The sequence below is a fragment of the Rhagoletis zephyria genome, unplaced genomic scaffold, assembly GCF_001687245.7.
Source record: "Rhagoletis zephyria isolate East Lansing unplaced genomic scaffold, Rhagoletis_zephyria_1.1 Rzeph_scaffold_00148, whole genome shotgun sequence".
In the NCBI taxonomy this organism is placed as follows: Eukaryota; Metazoa; Arthropoda; class Insecta; order Diptera; family Tephritidae; genus Rhagoletis; species Rhagoletis zephyria.
This window is the reverse complement of record NW_016157232.1, coordinates 367,223-384,815: the sequence shown is the minus strand read 5'-3', so window position 1 is coordinate 384,815 and position 17,593 is coordinate 367,223. Positions and strand designations below refer to the sequence as shown.

General features: G+C 37.0%; 1 protein-coding gene across 1 annotated transcript in view; it reads left to right on the top strand.

Moving 5' to 3' along the window:
- The window catches only part of clu (clustered mitochondria protein homolog), a 65,756-nt gene extending 48,419 nt beyond the window's left edge, over positions 1–17,337 (top strand). Inside the window, exons 7-8 of the mRNA XM_017639040.1 lie at positions 16,754–16,965; positions 17,032–17,337. Coding sequence (XP_017494529.1) covers positions 16,754–16,965; positions 17,032–17,254 — 435 coding nt within the window. The 3' untranslated portion in view covers positions 17,255–17,337. The remainder of the gene's footprint in view (positions 1–16,753; positions 16,966–17,031) is intronic.
- The last annotated feature ends 256 nt before the right edge of the window (positions 17,338–17,593 follow it).

Genomic DNA, 17,593 nt, shown 5'->3' with positions numbered 1-17,593 from the left:
TATGTGCATAGATACGTATGTGCATAGATACATATACATATAAGTGTCCGCATATATTTTTTCTCGTCACTTGTTCTGTCGCTTCACTGCAGCAAAACCAAGTTGTGGGGAAAACCCTGACGATATGCGTACAATTGAAACCATGGGTTTAAAGATAGCGCAAATTGATGTGAAAATTTCAATTTCATATTAAATATATTTATGTATGCATGTACATATGTACATATGTAAAAATGTAGTTTCGATTTAAAAAAAATCGGATAAAGTTTTCTTTCGCCATTCATACACCTCTAATTTGAGTATTTATTAAAAAAACACTCAATGAAATTCAAAAACTCTATCTTGCATTTGGTTTTACTCAATACCAATTTGAGCTGTCGCAGTGTTATCAAAAAAAAAAAGTTATCAATGGGTAGGTTCAGAAGGCGCAGCAGTTGAGCGCAACCGTTGCTAAAAAAAGAATCAGTGATCGTTATGCGTCTTCTGAACGACTTCATACATTAGCTGTCAAATTCAACTCTCAAAGGTAGACACCAACATGTTGTCTCAAATGATCAGAAAAATATTACGATCATCTAACACGCAACTATTCAGTTGATCAGAAGTACGCAACAACGCGTTCAGAAGGTGCAATCGCACCAGTTACTGAGCTGTTGCGCCTTCTGAACGTGCCCAATGAAAATTCGTTTCTCTTGAAATCAAGTTATATGGCTGCGTATGTATGTACACATGTTCATATTCCGAAATTTTTTTTATTTGTAAAGGCTCTCAAGAAAAACTAAAAATTCATATAAAATTACGCACAATAAATAGAAAATAAATTTGCTTCTATAACAAATTTCTTAAATCAGTATGCAGCTCTTAAGAAAAAAATGCTCGTACATCTCGTCGCTACCATGTCCAACTATCGAATGTGAAAATCGGCACTTTTCAAAATTTTGATTTGCCACTAATAATTTTATTTCGTATAGCAAGTTATTGTTGTCGACAACTTATTTGTTGGTTAATGACTGCAAATAGTTTTATAGAAAATTAGAAACGAGAAATAATACTTTCATAAAAATTTAAGTACAAACATACATAGATTTGAAAAGCTGCTTGAATACAAAAGTTTTATGAAAATGTTTTTATACATATATTAGGTGGCTAATTCGGATCCGGCGTCAATACGGTATAGATATAACCGACTTTCTATTTTTAATTCATACCAAAGAGTATACACACTAGCGATCTAAAGTGAGTGCATGATGATTTTTGTTATATATTTACAATGTTTTCCAAGCTAGAATTTTGTTTGTTAATTATTTAAAAAATTCGCTTCATGCTTCAAAGTCAAACTTTCAACTGTATACGGAATTTGGAAAAATTCAACAAATTTCATCAAAATGTTTAACATTTTAATCCAAATAGTTAAAAAGAGTTTTAGGTATGCAGGTATCTATAACCGTGCGCAAGTGCTTAAAAAATATACCAGAAATTGACGAAAAATTTAACAATTTTTTAATTATATGGTTGGTAGGAGTGGTCGCTATTCGATCTTGCCCATTTTATGAGCAGAAGTTGTTAGTCATTCAAACATAATTTGTGGAAAATTTCATCCCGATATCTGTCTTAGTTCTTAACATAATAATTAAATTATCCTACTAGAGCAGATTGGACCACTGTGCGATGGCTACCTGAACTTCACCGCTGGTGAAAACAAGAGGCGCACTTGTTGTTGTCAGTTTGTGCAGCCTTCTGGTCACCGCCGGAGGATGCAGTATAAATTGCCGGCTAAAATAGAATAGCTCGCGCATGGCTCCGCTTATGTACGTTCACAAGCTGCCGAATCTCCGTTTTGGGATCTCTGATGCGGGGAATTCCGGGACCGGCCTCACGAAGGTTGTCACGCTCATCGGCTAGGACAGCAGGGAAGTTTGGATAGGGGTCCGTTATGCAACCTGCTGGTACGAAGCGAGGTGCAGCAACAGTGACAACACTGCGGAATTTACGTTTACCTAGGTGAATGTCGGTTGTTGTGGGGAGGGCAACGAGGGTGCCTTCAGTAAATTTCCCATCAGCTTTGGTGAAGTTGATATAGGTCCGGATTTCCGCGGAAGCAAAGTCGGCAGGTTTATCGATCGAGATGACTATGGGCAGATGGTCTGATGCTAGGGTCAGCATAGGTCGCCATGATACGCTGTTGATCAGACCAGCGCTGACTGTTGTTATGTGTGGTGAGCCGCAGCAGCTGGCCATAATCCAGGTGGGTGCGTCGTCGTTCATTGTGCAGAATGCCAAATCGTCTATCTGCTCAGCCAAGTGTGTTCCCCTGAGATCGTTTGGCAGGCTTGAAGGCCAAAGATCGTGGTGCGCAGTGAAGTCACCAACTACCATACCGTGTTATGGCGAAGGTTTGTGTGTTGCCTGACCGCCATTGGCTGTGTTCGCTGCTGTGGAGGGTGCCGCCTTTTGGTGGTAGTGGGTGGCGTCGCAATTGGGGCATGCGACCGTACAGCGCAACACGGGCCCTCGGAAGTTCCTCGTCCAATCTCGTGTGGTGCGCAGACCTGAACATGCCCTAAAGTGCCACCAGCCAGGGCAGGTGTTGCACTTAACTGATGTCACGTTACGGAATATCCGCTTACATTATAAATTCAACATAAAGTTATTATAAGCTTTGACCCTTAAGTTTATGATTTTTCAAAAAGTGGTTTTGATCGATTTGGCAAGTGCAGATATCATGTAAGTAATGTATGTAAACTTCTAGGCAACTTTAATACAAGTAACGCCCATTGTTTATGTCAAAAGAAAAAAGGCTTTTAATACTTTTGGTAACTTTTTGGTAATCTTTTTCAAGTTTTTGGTAACATTTTCTCCAAGTGTGTGGCAACCGTGCTTATGTAGGTCCCGGCGCTGCTACTAATGTCTCGTATCTTTTCTGCTATTAACATCCCTTTCCTAGGGGCTCTAGGCCTGCTTCAATGTTGATGTCGCTTGCTGTGATGTGATGTGATCTGTGATTAGTGTGATGTGTGATTCATGCGATGTATTCATGTAGGTAACGGTGACCATCTGTATTATACGGGACAGTCGTATTTTTTTTACTCATTGTCCTGGTAATTTATTTATTTCATACGGGACGCCAAATTTCCTGTATTTCATTCCTTAGCTGTGAAGTGCCATATCTATATATTAATACGCTAACATGAATTTTATCTCCGTTCGTTTGGTGATTCTACCGAACCGATTTCCAAACCAAGCATTTTTCTGTAGATGAGCAGAGTTTTTATGGTTTCAAAATTGGTTGAAAATTACGGCCTAAACCGTTGTTTAAACATTTCCGTATTTGTATATAGATGTTGCTGCAACATGTTCAATTTGACATGTTTCGCATGTTGTTTCACTTTGAATTGGAAATTAAGCTTTGAAATAAAGATAAATATGAAGATGAAGAAATAAATGATAACGATGAAGTAAAAAAAAGAAGACAAAAGTGAAGATAAAGACGAAAATGGAGACAATGACGGATACATAAGAATTAGGGTAACTGAAAGGGTAAAAACATTTCTTGAATTTATGAAGTGAAACTTCTTTAGCGGCAGTTGGTTGGTTGGGAGTAAATTGTCAAACTCAAGGGGAATAATGCACATGGAAATGGTTCTCAGCGGTTTAACGGTTTGAGAATAAAAACAAACGAAGATCAAAGTAAATTTAAACACTTTAAGGTAAAGGTGAAGAGGAATACGCAGAACTAAAGATAAATATGAAGAAAAGGATGAGGATGAAGATCGATATTGTTATCGATATAAAACTCGATATTTTTATCGATATAATAATCGATATTGCTATCGATAAAATAATCGATATTGTTATCGATACTGCTATTGATTAAATAACCGCTATTATAATCAATATAATAATCGATATTTTTATCGATTTGTTATCGATACAATAATGGATATTGTTATCGGTATAATAATCGATTAAATAATTGATTTTGTTATCGATTTAGTAATTTATATTGTTATCGATATGTACAATAACACTGTGGAACAAATTCAGGTTAGCAAAAGTTAGGTCGATTCTGAGAGTGATGGGTGAAAATAGAGGCTAAATTAGAAGACCCGTATCGCGGCGTTTGTTTATGTTAGTTCGAATTCTTTTTTAATCGACCTTCGAACTTTGCAGTCAAATGCCGTTTTTCAGCATATTGTTTATATGGTTTTTTGGCTATAACACGTCGACTAATTGATATTTTTTCAATCGGTTAAAGCCAAATTATTGCTAGAGACCTGTGCAACAATTAAAAATTGATTGAAAGTTTTGTAGTGATTATGAAGCAAAATGTTGGAATTTTTATTACGTTTAATAGTATAACGAATTATTTCAAAATTTCAAATTTGTGGGAAAACGCAATTACAGTTTTATCAATTCATTCTGTTGGTATACAAAAAGACAGATGGAAAGACACATATCATCGCCATATTTAAGAAGTATGGTTATCTGTTAAACTGAGCATATTCTACTTATCAAGCTTATTATATGCATAATGAAATCTCAACAAACGTAAATTTTGAGTTACATCTCCATATTATTAAACATACGAAAGTATCTTTTGTTTTTGTACTACCGCTACCACCATATATGAATTGGCCTTGGATTTTTATTTAGAACTTACTTTTTGATACAGAAAATTAGATTTTGAACAAAATTTACGTTATTTTCGCGGTTAGGGCTCGATACGCATGCGGCTCTTGGAAGGAAACTTGAGACCGTCAAATTTTTGTTTGTTTGTTTAATTCCCCGAACTGCCCCTGATATGATATGGCCCTTCAGTCTATGTAGTAGTTTACAAAATTTGTCGTAGACTGTCTTTCTTTGATTTCGGATTGAAAACCAGGGTTCGCAAATTCTCACTCACATTCTCTCACGTTCGCGATCGAGAATATTCCACAATTATTTTTGCATTCTTTTATCGCGAGAGAAAAATGGAAACAAATTTATCATCTCTTACATTCGGAATGCGATCGACAAAAAATTTTCCCTGCTTTTCATTCATATTCCACAATTATTTTTGCATTCTTTTATCGCGAGAGAAAAATGGAAACAAATTTATCATCTCTCACATTCGGAATGCGATCGACAAAAAATTTTCCCTGCTTTTCATTCGCGATTGAAAAAAGCAAAGAAATTTCCTCTCACTCTAATACGAGAAGTCCGAGCATTGCCGATGTCGGCCTCTCATAAATGAGAAAAACGATGCAAGTCATCCATTCGTGATCACTCCCAACAGCTTATCGCGATAAACTAACTTATCGCAAAAAATTTTCAACGACGTTGTATGGGAGATATTTTCGCGTTTGTTTTGGTTATGCATTTTGTTATGCATACAGCATACATATGTATATGAGAGCAATGCAAGCAAATGCGTTTCGGTTGGAAGGAATGTAGGAATATGCACACATATATGAATTATGGTGGCAATATATATGTATGTACATATATTTAAATTACATACATACATAGATTCATGTAGTAAAAGTATATTCCAAGCGTACACTTTTCAGTATAATGGTGTATCTGCATGTTATTTTATTATAATGATTGCGTTTATTTTTTATATCTAATAGTGATTTTGTCTTCAAACTGCATTTCCCTAAGTGCGGTGTTGTGTGATTTAGTTTGGATTTCCCTGAAGACCAAACAATTTCGTAAATACGTACGTTCTTCATAAAATTTTATTATGTAAGAGTTTTGGGTGTGCACCTACATAAATGAGATAAACAATGCGGATGCTCCATTCGCGATCACTTACTTATCTTGAAAACTTTTTAGGGCGTTGTATGGAATATGTTTTTTAGCGTTTCCGATGAATTACGCTATAATTGTATTTAAGTCACACTGCTGCCGCAGATTTGCGTACTTACCGACCCGCAAGGAAACCGCTTATTAGTAAACGTAATCAGCAAAAACGATTGCAGTTCGCTACTGATCACATAAACTGGCCGGTAAGCAAGTGGAAAACTGTACTTTCCAGCGACGAGTCTAAATTTAATTTGGTAGGTGATGGTGTGTGCTACGTTCGACGTCGACGAAACAAACGTCTTCAAAAATCATACTGTGTCAAAACAGTCAAACATAGTGGCTATGTTATGGTCTGGGGATGCTTTTCCGCTTCTGGTTTGGGGCCGCTTCATCGTATTAAAGGTACATTGGATCAGTATGTTAACAAAGACATTATGGAATCCGTAAAGCTGCCACACGCCGAGTGGGAAATGCCAATAAAGTGGGTCTTCCAACAGGACAACGACCCCAAGCATGCGGCAAAGGTCCTAAAATCGTGGTTCGAGAGGAATAAAGTGGACGTAATGGAGTGGCCCCCGCAATCCCCAGACCTTAACCCTATAGAAAATTTATGGGAAATAGTAAAAAAGAGGATTGATCGCAGTAATGTAGCAAATGCTGACCAATTTTTCCAAAGAGTCCTGGATGCGTGGAGAAATATACCTCAGACCATAACAGACGATAACTTGATAGCGTCAATGCCGAGGCGGTGCAAGGCAGTTATTGATAGCCATGGATTTGCCACGAAATATTAAGTTTTTCTTTTATCTTACTCAAAATAATGTACTGCTTTCTCTGAGTTGCAATCTTTTGGTGTTGTAGTATTTTAATTTACATTTAAGAAAATAACTGGCATTTGAATAAATCGTTTTTGTAAATAAACTTCCATTGCCTCAAATAAAATAAAATTAAAAGGTTTCAGGCATTTAACTGCTTTGCAATCGGCAGTATTCACATTTTTATATTTCAGTTGCAAATGTTTTGTTCACCCTAATGGGTGGCTCTTATATACAACTTTTTAATTTTTTTTATAATTTTTCGAAGGCTACCCTTTAGTTTGGTTCCATTCTATAAAAAAAAGAGCTCTGTGGAATTTGGTGTCAATCGGATATGGGTAAGGTGTGCCCCTAGGCCCTTAAAAATGCAAAACACACCAAAAATCATATACAAAGCCAATTCAAGTATTTTATTTTTTCCAAAAATTTTTATAGAGTAATTAGTAAAAAAAAAATGTCTGGTTAATTATATTAAACTATATATAAATTGTATTTAATTAATAAACTATAATAAACAATCAATTAATTAATATCCATATTGTATTTAGTTTATATAATTCTATAAGACTATTTATTACTTCAATTCAATTCAGTTTACAGAATAATGGCAAAGAAGTTTGAAATAAATATGAGTTAATAATTCACAAAGAAAATGTCATGATAACTTAGAACTCTTTATTTTTCGATAAAGTTTGTTTTCTGCTATCTGGAAATTTTTGTCGGTACTCACTTACAACCTGAAGCACATACTGCTTCTGTTGCTCGTTTTTTGTAAATAAGTTATTGTAGTCCTCCATTAGTTTCACGCCTCTCTCCGCCGGATCGTTTACAACCTTCAATTTCTCAACCAGGCTTAGAGCTTTGACGAAATCTTCATTCTTATGCCACTGCGAAGGATCTGTATTAAGGAACTCGTCACTTAAATCGAATCTAGTGAAAAATTTCCTTGTTTTATTCGAAACAAATTGTTCGATCCAAATTCGATTCCAAATTTGTTTCGAATAAAACAAGGAAATTTTTCAGTTGGACCTGTAGTTTTCCCCATCTTTTCCTCGAAAACGGTTTTTAACATGATTTCGTAAATGTGATGCCGACAGGGTAAATACTAAAGGTCTTTTTCTAGAAAGCTTTCGATCAAAACACACGCATTTTTAAAACTGCCAGTATTTGATGCTGTTGTGTCAAAAACTAATGCTTTCACGTAATCCTGAAGGCCCCATTCCGCAAGCGTTTCACAAACAGCTGTTGCCTGTTCTTTACCACTCCCCGATTGCAATGCACGTACACCAAGAAGTTGATCAGTACCACAATTTGAGAGAATCACAGGAAGTCGATCTACTTTCTCCTTACCCGTTAATGCTGGAAGTAATTTACCATCCCAATGCAAGGTAACAGCGTTCAGTTTTCTATCCTTGAATTTTTTTTTTTGATTTCGGTAGCCTTTTGTTCGCGGAGTTTCTCTCGAAAATTGTGAATCGAGAACCTGTTGACTGCGAAATTATCAACATCGTGACCAAGCGCTTCTATAGAAGCTATCAGGATATGAACCGCATTCCTGTCACTGATCTTGCACTTATCCAAGGCAGCCGCAAGCTTTGGTGTAATTATTGTTTGGCGCCCTCTTTTCTTTTTTGCTGGTGGTGATACATCGTTTGAGACTCGTGGAACCTGCTCCAAATCACTACTGCTTGAACTCGACGTCATGAGTATAGCAGGTTGAGCTAAAAAACATGAAAACCATTAATAATATCAACATACATACATATAAATACTTAGATACTTACTCAGTTGTTGCATTTCATGATCGCTTCGCTCCTTCTTCTTCCCCTCTCGTATTTTTCGTTCAGAAAGTCGTCCCTCTTTCGCAATTAGCTGGTAATCAATTCCATACATGAACCCTGGCCGCCCTCTCAACCGCTGATTAATTAAGAACTGCTTGTCTTCTTCAATCGTAATGATACTCAAAGCATTGGCGTGCGCTATGTCAAAAAGATCCTCAAGTTTGTCTACAAAATCTGCTTCTTGTTTCTTATGAACATCCGACATTCTCCCACATATTTTTGAAGTTGCCTCCATTGTTGATACAGAGCTTCCAACTTTGGTATACAGTTCCTTAAATCTTGCGTCGGAATTCGTGCTTTTTCCCAATATATCATCACTTCCCGCTCAACTAGTGAGGCACTTCCCCTTATGGTTAACTTACACACCCGCAAATTGAAAAAGAAAACCTTTAACGCTTGTTTCACCGATGGAAGTTTGTTTCCAACAATTTCATTCGAGTAATGCCCGAGCAAATAAACTTTCTCTCGTAGTATAGGTGGTGACATTGTGCCACGTTGTTCACTTCAAATGATATGGGCGACTGATATTTTTTTTTGCAAAGGTCAATATAAAATTTATTTCTCAAGAAAATTGCAATTTACTCTTGAAAAAGAAAAGGGAATAGCCATGAACATGTGAATTACCGCCGTTATTTCAAAATAGTAATACAAAAGCGAATTTCGCATTTTGAGGGCCGAGGGGCACACTTTACACTTATCGGATTAACTTAAAATTTCGCTCAGCAAATTTTTTTATAAAAAGGAACTAAATGGAGGGGTAGCACAAACAAAAAATTATCCTTGACAAATAAGAGCCATACATACTTGAGGCTAAAAAGGCTCACAAGTTAAATTTTTCCGTCGTTGCAAGGTCGTAGTAAAACCAATGCTTAATTATAAGTTGATTATTGCTGCAAAATTTTTGCTCATTCTGCGCTACTTTTCAGTAAATAACTATGGCCTTCACTGCCGGAACAAAGTATTGGCACAGCAAATCTTTCACAATATATGCAACAATTTTTATTCTAATATTTTTCCGCCTATTTTGTTTAAAATATGGTTCATTCAAAAACAAAAACATAAAAATATAATTCCTAAACTTTGCGCAAAACTCGCGAAANGGCCTTCACTGCCGGAACAAAGTATTGGCACAGCAAATCTTTCACAATATATGCAACAATTTTTATTCTAATATTTTTCCGCCTATTTTGTTTAAAATATGGTTCATTCAAAAACAAAAACATAAAAATATAATTCCTAAACTTTGCGCAAAACTCGCGAAAATTCAGTAAATTTTCATAAAAATTTCATCAAAATTTTTAACTTAATCAGATTTTTTAAAATTTTTTGAGAATGCAGGTTTGCAATCCATTAAATTCTAGTAAAAAAATGCAAGTTCGGAGTTAGTCAAAAATCGNTTCAGTAAATTTTCATACAAATTTCATCAAAATTTTTAACTTAATCAGATTTTTTAAAATTTTTTGAGAATGCAGGTTTGCAATCCATTAAATTCTAGTAAAAAAATGCAAGTTCGGAGTTAGTCAAAAATCGCGTTGATTTTTGAGACTTTTTTGTATTGAAGATGTTTTGCATTTTTTTCATATAAAGTATTTTCGAAAAAAAAAAATGTTTGTATCGAAGAGACTGCGTTAAAAAAAATTGCCAAAAATCAACGGTAATTCCTAGTTATTTAAAACTTGTACTTTGTTATAATAAAATTAATTTGGCTACAAATCTGCATACTCAAAAAATTCTAAAAAATGTGATTAAAAAGTTGAAAATTTTCATGAAAAATTGCTGAATTTTCGCGAGTTTTGCACAAAGTTTAGGAATTATATTTTTATGTTTTTTGTTGTAGAATGAGCCATATTTTTATACACAATTAGCGGAAAAATATTTAAATGAAAATTGTTGCATATATTGTGAAAAATTTGCTGTGCCAATACTTTGTTGCGCACAGTATATATATGTATGTACAGATTGGCGACGAATAACTGTTATCCTGGTTGTTTTGAGAAATAAAAGGGTTCTTTATAGATTTTGCGAAAAAAGTATTTTATTGTTAATTTTCCACAGATTTTACTTTAGCTGTATTAGTTAGTTATTAAATTTCCCTATATAAATNCACAGTATATATATGTATGTACAGATTGGCGACGAATAACTGTTATCCTGGTTGTTTTGAGAAATAAAAGGGTTCTTTATAGATTTTGCGAAAAAAGTATTTTATTGTTAATTTTCCACAGATTTTACTTTAGCTGTATTAGTTAGTTATTAAATTTCCCTATATAAATCCCTATTTACATTTGCCAGCAGTTTAAACTTTGATAGAAAAGTTCATTTGGCACGCAAGTCTTTTTCATGTGTATTTTTTCTTAGGCTTTGTATAAAAAAATACAAAAAAGAAAAAAAACTGTATAAGGTTGGTCGAATGAATGGTCGTCCTAGACACCAGTTCCGAGTCTATTCGATTTTTGAGTATGAGGCCTTATGTTGGACAAAAGGGGGAGTATAAGGACTCAAAATGGAGAAAATTTGCTTATGGTTACAGAAGATATGGAATAAATCAACTGACGAAGACATGCGTGGCAAATGAACTTTTCTCTCAAATTTTACACTGCTGCCAAATGTAAATAAGGATTAAAATTTAAAAACTAAGTAATACAACTAAAGTAAAATCTGTGGAAAATTAACAATAAAATACTTTTTTCGCAAAATCTGTAAAGGACCTTTATATTTCTCAAAAAAAAAAAAAAAAAACCTGGGTAACATGTGCACATAGATATGAAATGCAGACCTTCCTTTTATCAAGTTTTCTTCTAAAGGTGTTCTTACACGGTATGTATTTGCATCTGTAAATGTGACTTTTTCAATACATATGTAATTACGTATGTCTGTCACATTCACAGTCTTTATTTAACTATTTAATAAAACTATAGTTTAAAAAACTAAAACCTCCGTATTATAATTGCCATTCCTACTGTCATCAGGTATGTAACTTCAGAATAGAAATCGCTGCATCTTTTAGGCGCATCAATATTACATAGTTACATCCCGAGCTAATAAGAGGAAGGTAAAAATACGATCTTTGAAAACGAAATAAACTAAACTTAGATGATTCTACCTGTGTGTCAGCTAAAAATAGAAACATTTTTCTAATTTGCTTTACACGATATGTTGGCATTTCCATATGTAAAAAGTGGCATGTACACATGCAAAAACATATCGTGTAAGAACACCTTAAGTAAATATCCTCGAACGCCGCAAGGGAGTGCTCGGTGGTATATAGCAACTATACACATACAAATTTTCAAGTTTAGCGCATACAAAGCAGTTTTCGGAGACTACACATTGAATAAAACTCGGCTTTTGTCCACATGACCAGATTGCTGCTTTCCCGTCTATGTCGCGAGTCCATACTGTGGAATCTCTGTGTTTTTAAAGTTCACTGAGCATTGCAATGTCTACGCTTAACTCATTTACTGTTTGCGCTAGTAGGTCTTGAGCGGACTGACAATGGTTCAGATTCAATTGGAGTACTCTCATGGTCTTTGTAGTTTACGGACAGCCTCCTGATAAAAAGGATATTTTACGCCTCCGGTGTGGTGATTTGCTCGGCTTAGGTCTTTATTTGCACATAAGACGCACTTCGCTGGGTTTCTGCATGTTTTGGCTGTGTGCCCTTCCTCACCGCATTTAAAGCAGGCACCTCTTCGATTCTCTGTACTCGAACAGTTGTTCGCTATGTGGCCCACGTTTAAGCATTTGTAGCAACGTGTGATCTGAATTTTTTCACGAATGCGGCATATCACCCACCCGATCCGGACTTTTCGTTTTCAAATTAGAGCCCTGGCTGTGTCAGTGGACAACAAGAGTGAAGCAGTTTGTGTACCACCATAGGCTTTTCTCAATGAGCGGATGTCTGAGTTCTTAAAATGCATGTCACTTTGTAAGGAATTGAGGGCTTCCACTACTTCTTCCCCGGATGTGATCTCATCAATATCGTGAATTTCCACCAACGTTTGCTCTGTTAGCGCTTTCATCTCAGCCTTTCCAGATAGTCGGTGGCCTACTGCAGTTTTTAGTTTTGTGGTATTTTGGTCCGATGTTTTTCCGAGTTGAAACAGCAGTTCCCCATTTGCTGTTTTCCGTATTTTACGAACTGATTCACTAAAGTCCTTGAGGCTGTCCTGACTTTTAACCATTTTTAAAATGTCTGCATATGAATTGGATTTCGCTTTTGCTTTTTCTCCACCTTGGTCCAACCCTCTTTGTCCGCTGGGATATTTTGCCCGCCATCCTCAGGACGACCACTCGGAATTTCATTGGCCTCATCCCGACCAGTAGGGTTTGTGCGTGACTGACCGGTTTCGTCAGCGCGAGGGGAAGAAAAACGCGACCGTTTCCTTATTGGTTGGGCCTGATTTTCGGTTATAAGACCGCCTTCTGTTGAAGCTCTGCTACGCTTTGTTTGGTTTTTGGCTACAATTGTTGGGCCAGTTTGAGTGCTTTTCGACTCCGTATTTCCCTTGCTAATTGTTTTTGTATCATTCTCAATGCTTTTGCATAGTTTAGCAGCGCTAGCTAACACATTCTTCATTTGTTGATTTACGTGACGTTGCCCGTTCATCAACCTACTCACCTCCTCAATCTTTGCTCTCACCATACTAATAGTGTGTATGTCTCTCAGTTTGTTTACGACCTNTTTGATTGAGAGCAAGCTTCACTCCCTACCTCACTCCCAACTGCTGACGGATCGACAACGTTGTCATTTAGCCCGCTATACAGTTGGAAGGGGTGCGATCAGGTGATCGCGGTATTTTTGGACACCTACGAAAAGGGTATGCAGACAGGGAATTCATACTTTCACTCATATTTTGTTTGCTAGTGCTCGTATGTTCCTCGACCGCTTTAAACTGGGTTTCACCATATACTCCACCATACCGTGGTGAGTTAGTGTCCATGCAGGAGGTGTGAAACCTCGGTTTTTCACTTGGCAGTACTTTTTTCTGCGTTTTGACAACTTTGTATACACTTGCTGTTGACGCTTATTTATTTGCCCCTCTGTTTGAGGGTACAACAAAAGTTTCGCGCACTTTTCACTCTCTCTCTCTCTTTGCTTTTATAGTAATAGCCAGAGATTTTGTTTGGATTTTCACAAATAAGACACGATAAAAAACTTCCACTTTCGGTGGGGAACCTTCGCTAGGTACCAAGTCACCAGCGATGGAGTATTCGCGCACTTTTTTGCACCTTTGGTATAATTCCACGTGCACTGTACAATAATTTTGATTATTAATTTGCGAGCTTTATATATGTACTATATACATATATATAAAAAAATAGAAGACGTAACGTTTCAACAAAACCAGCGATAAAGTATTTGGGAATCCTGATCGATAAGAGGTTGACCGTCAAAGCGCACTTAGAATATATACAAAAAAAAAAAAAAGCGGCTGTGACAGTGTCAGCGCTATCACGAATAATGATAAATTCCCGAGGCCCTAAACAACGCAGTAGGAAGCTTCTGGCAGGAGTCGTAAAAAGTCAGATTATGTATGGTGCTCCTGTATGGCATCAAGCGGTGCTCCACTGTTAATATTACCGTGGTCTAAATGCGACCTATCGTTTATGTGCAATACGTGTTTGCAGCGCGTTTAAAACGGTTTCAGACGACGCGGCGTTCGTGATATCCGGTCTGCTTCCAATTGACATCTTGGCCAAAGAATCGGTCATGTTACTTTCAAGCCAAAGAGACGAGCTCCAGAGAACCCATGCACGGCAAAACAGCCTGTTAGAATGGCAGCGCAAATGGAACAGCTCAACTAAGGGGCGATGGACGCATCGCTGTATTCCGGATATTGAACGATGGACAAAGAGGTCTCATGGAGAAGTAGAGTTCTATCTAACTAAATTTTTAAGCGGTCATGGCTGTTTCAAGGCGTACCTTTACAAATACAAACACGATAGTGATCCGTACTGTGACTTCTGCGGAAAAGGCACCATCAAAGACCCGGGGCACATACTTCTACTGTGCCCACGATTCAGCGAACAGAGACGTAGACTCCCAACAGTATATCAACGCAGCACTGTCTCCAGAAGCTGTAGTAAATTATATGCTGAGAGGTAGAGAGGAATGGAGTTTAGCCAGCAGTGAAATAGCGTCAATTATGAAATGTTTGAGATGTCTAGAGCGGCAAAGACGTGCAATAGGTATGTAATGCAAAAGCGCGGATTGGAACCTAGGCCATTCCAACCGCCAAGGCAATGCGGCTCCGAAATTCGCGAACCCGAAGAGCACGATCGGATTGGAACCTAGCGCGTTCCAACCGCCAAGGCAATGCGGCTCCGAAATTCGCGAACCCGAAGAGCACGATCGGATTGGAACCTAGCGCGTTCCAACCGCCAAGGTTATGCGGCTTAGAAACTGGCGCTCTCAGACCGCCTCCCCAACAATGAAGTTCATTTACCACCGCGTAGGCGCGGATTGGAATCTAGGCCGTTCCAACCGGCCTTGAAACCTATTCGTCCAAATCGTAGGGGCGGATTGGAACTTAGGTCGTTCCAACCGCCAAGCTTATGCGGCTTAGAAACTGGCGCTCTCAGACCGCCTCCCCAACAATGAAGTTCATTTACCAACGCGTAGGCGCGGATTGGAATCTAGGCCGTTCCAACCGCCAAGGCAGTACACATAAACGTACATGGGTTAAATTTCTGAATGCCTGTTCAACGAAACTACCAGCGACGGGGCTGCTCAAAATCTGGCCCGACCGCTACAAGAAAATCATCTTAACATCATCTTAAATAGTTAATATATAAGTACCGTGTTTGTATATGGTTTTAACTTCAGGTAAAGATACTTAAATAAATACATAGTAGAAAANGGTAGAGATACTTAAATAAATACATAGTAGAAAACTAAAAGAGTTTCACTATCATTAAGACGTGGCAGAACCTATTAGGTACAGCCCAGGACTGAGTACATTTCACTGGATCGTACGTGCGAGCTTAGTGCTCAAACCGCCTCCCGACGGAATACTTGACGGTGGTACCGGGGGGATCGGTACTTGGACAGCAGGAGGTTTAGTTCGGGTTGAATTCCCACACTGACTTGTACAGGCTTTCGATGCTTCCTCCTGGTAAAAAAAAAATATTCTTATTCTATTAACGGGTGTATATTTTTATTTTCTTATAATGGCGAATCAAAACATTTAAATAGATACAAAATTTATATAGTTTTTTCTGCTTTCATTAGTCAATATTATCCCCACTAAGTTCCATTTATTAGATATAATAAATAAACGCATTAATTATAATAAAATAACATGCAGATACACCATTATATTGAAAAGTGTACGCTTGGAATATACTTTAACTACACGTCATAATTCATATATTTGTGCATAACCAAAAACAAACGCGAAAATAATCTCCCATACAACGTCGTTGAAAATTTTTCGCGATAAGTTTATCGCGATAAGCTAGCTGTTGTGAGTGATCGCGAATGGATTAGTTGCATCGTTTTTCTCATGTATGAGAGGCCGACATCGGCAATGCTCGGACTTCTCATATTCGAGTGAGAGGAAATTTCTTTGCTTTTTTCGATCGCGAATGAAAAGCAGCATTCCGAATGTGACAGGCTAACCTAATATTCACGCACGCCGCCAATTTATTGTCAAAANAGCTGTTGTGAGTGATCGCGAATGGATTAGTTGCATCGTTTTTCTCATGTATGAGAGGCCGATATCGGCAATGCTCGGACTTCTCATATTCGAGTGAGAGGAAATTTCTTTGCTTTTTTCGATCGCGAATGAAAAGCAGCATTCCGAATGTGACAGGCTAACCTAATATTCACGCACGCCGCCAATTTATTGTCAAAAATTTCTCATGCACATGCAACTTGTATGAGATCAACCGAAATTGAACGGCGTGCGTATGAAGCTAACTCAATTTCCAATTTTTGTTCTGCGTGACATTTTGATTTGACGTTTCGCTCAATGAAATCAAATGCAAACGCATGCAAGTCAATTTCGGGTGACGCAAAAAAACAAATTCGACGGCATGCGTACCAAAACGCAAGCCGCGAATATTAGGTTAGCCTGTTAGAGATGATAAATTTTGTTTGCATTTTTCACTCGCAATAAAAGAATGCAAAAATAGATTTGGAATATTATCGATCATGATAAATCTCATAAATGAATGAAAATGAATAATCTTAAATGAGAATTTCCGAACCCTGTTGAAAACACATAGTACTAGCAATTTAGAAGTATTACATATGTATATATTACTAAGAAATATGTTCTTACGTGCATACATTTTTTATTACAGTTGGGAGAAGCTCATGAGAAAACTCGAGAATCAGCGGAATGCTTGCGCTTACTTACACAACAGGCTGTACTCTTGCAACGTAAAATGAACGACATATATTCAAATGGAAAATTAAGCACTGGATTGCCACCAATACATATACAGCCGCCAACCATGGGCTCTGTTTTGGAGATGCTGAACACTATAAATGGGATATTGTTTGTTCAAATCAGGTAAATATTAAAATAACCTCAATGCACATATTTATTTACGAATAACTGCCAATTGTTTTCATCTAGTCAAAAGGATATAGCTAAGGTGCGTACTGAAATAGAAAAACATTTGAAGAACACAAATGATGTTAATGATGCTACTGATGCTACTGATGCTGCTGAGACGGTTCATAAAGTTAATAGTTCTGATTATGCAAGTCATTTGACAAATTCTTCATCCATTGCTGAAAAGACTGGCATAATGATCAACAGAGATGAGAGCAGTAAGGATAAAGTTTTTAAGAGATGAGTGTCAAGTATTTGGTAATAGAATGAATCATTTTAATTTAAAACTACTTGGAATAAAAAAAGTTGCTAATCTGCCATTTCAAATTATGAGTTTGTAATTTTTAAGCACTAGGATCAATCCTTCGATGACCCCCTCTGTCATGTCAACTCCTCAATAAAAGAGGAATTTTCTAACAAATTTATTTGCAGCCCATTTTTACAAGCTTTATACTATGTATGCATGTATGTAGTAATTGGATAAACTATTATATGTATAACTTGTTAAACCTACGCAAGAAGCGCATTAACAAGAAACCGACTTACTCAAGACATATTTCTTGCAAGTGTTTATACCTGTGTC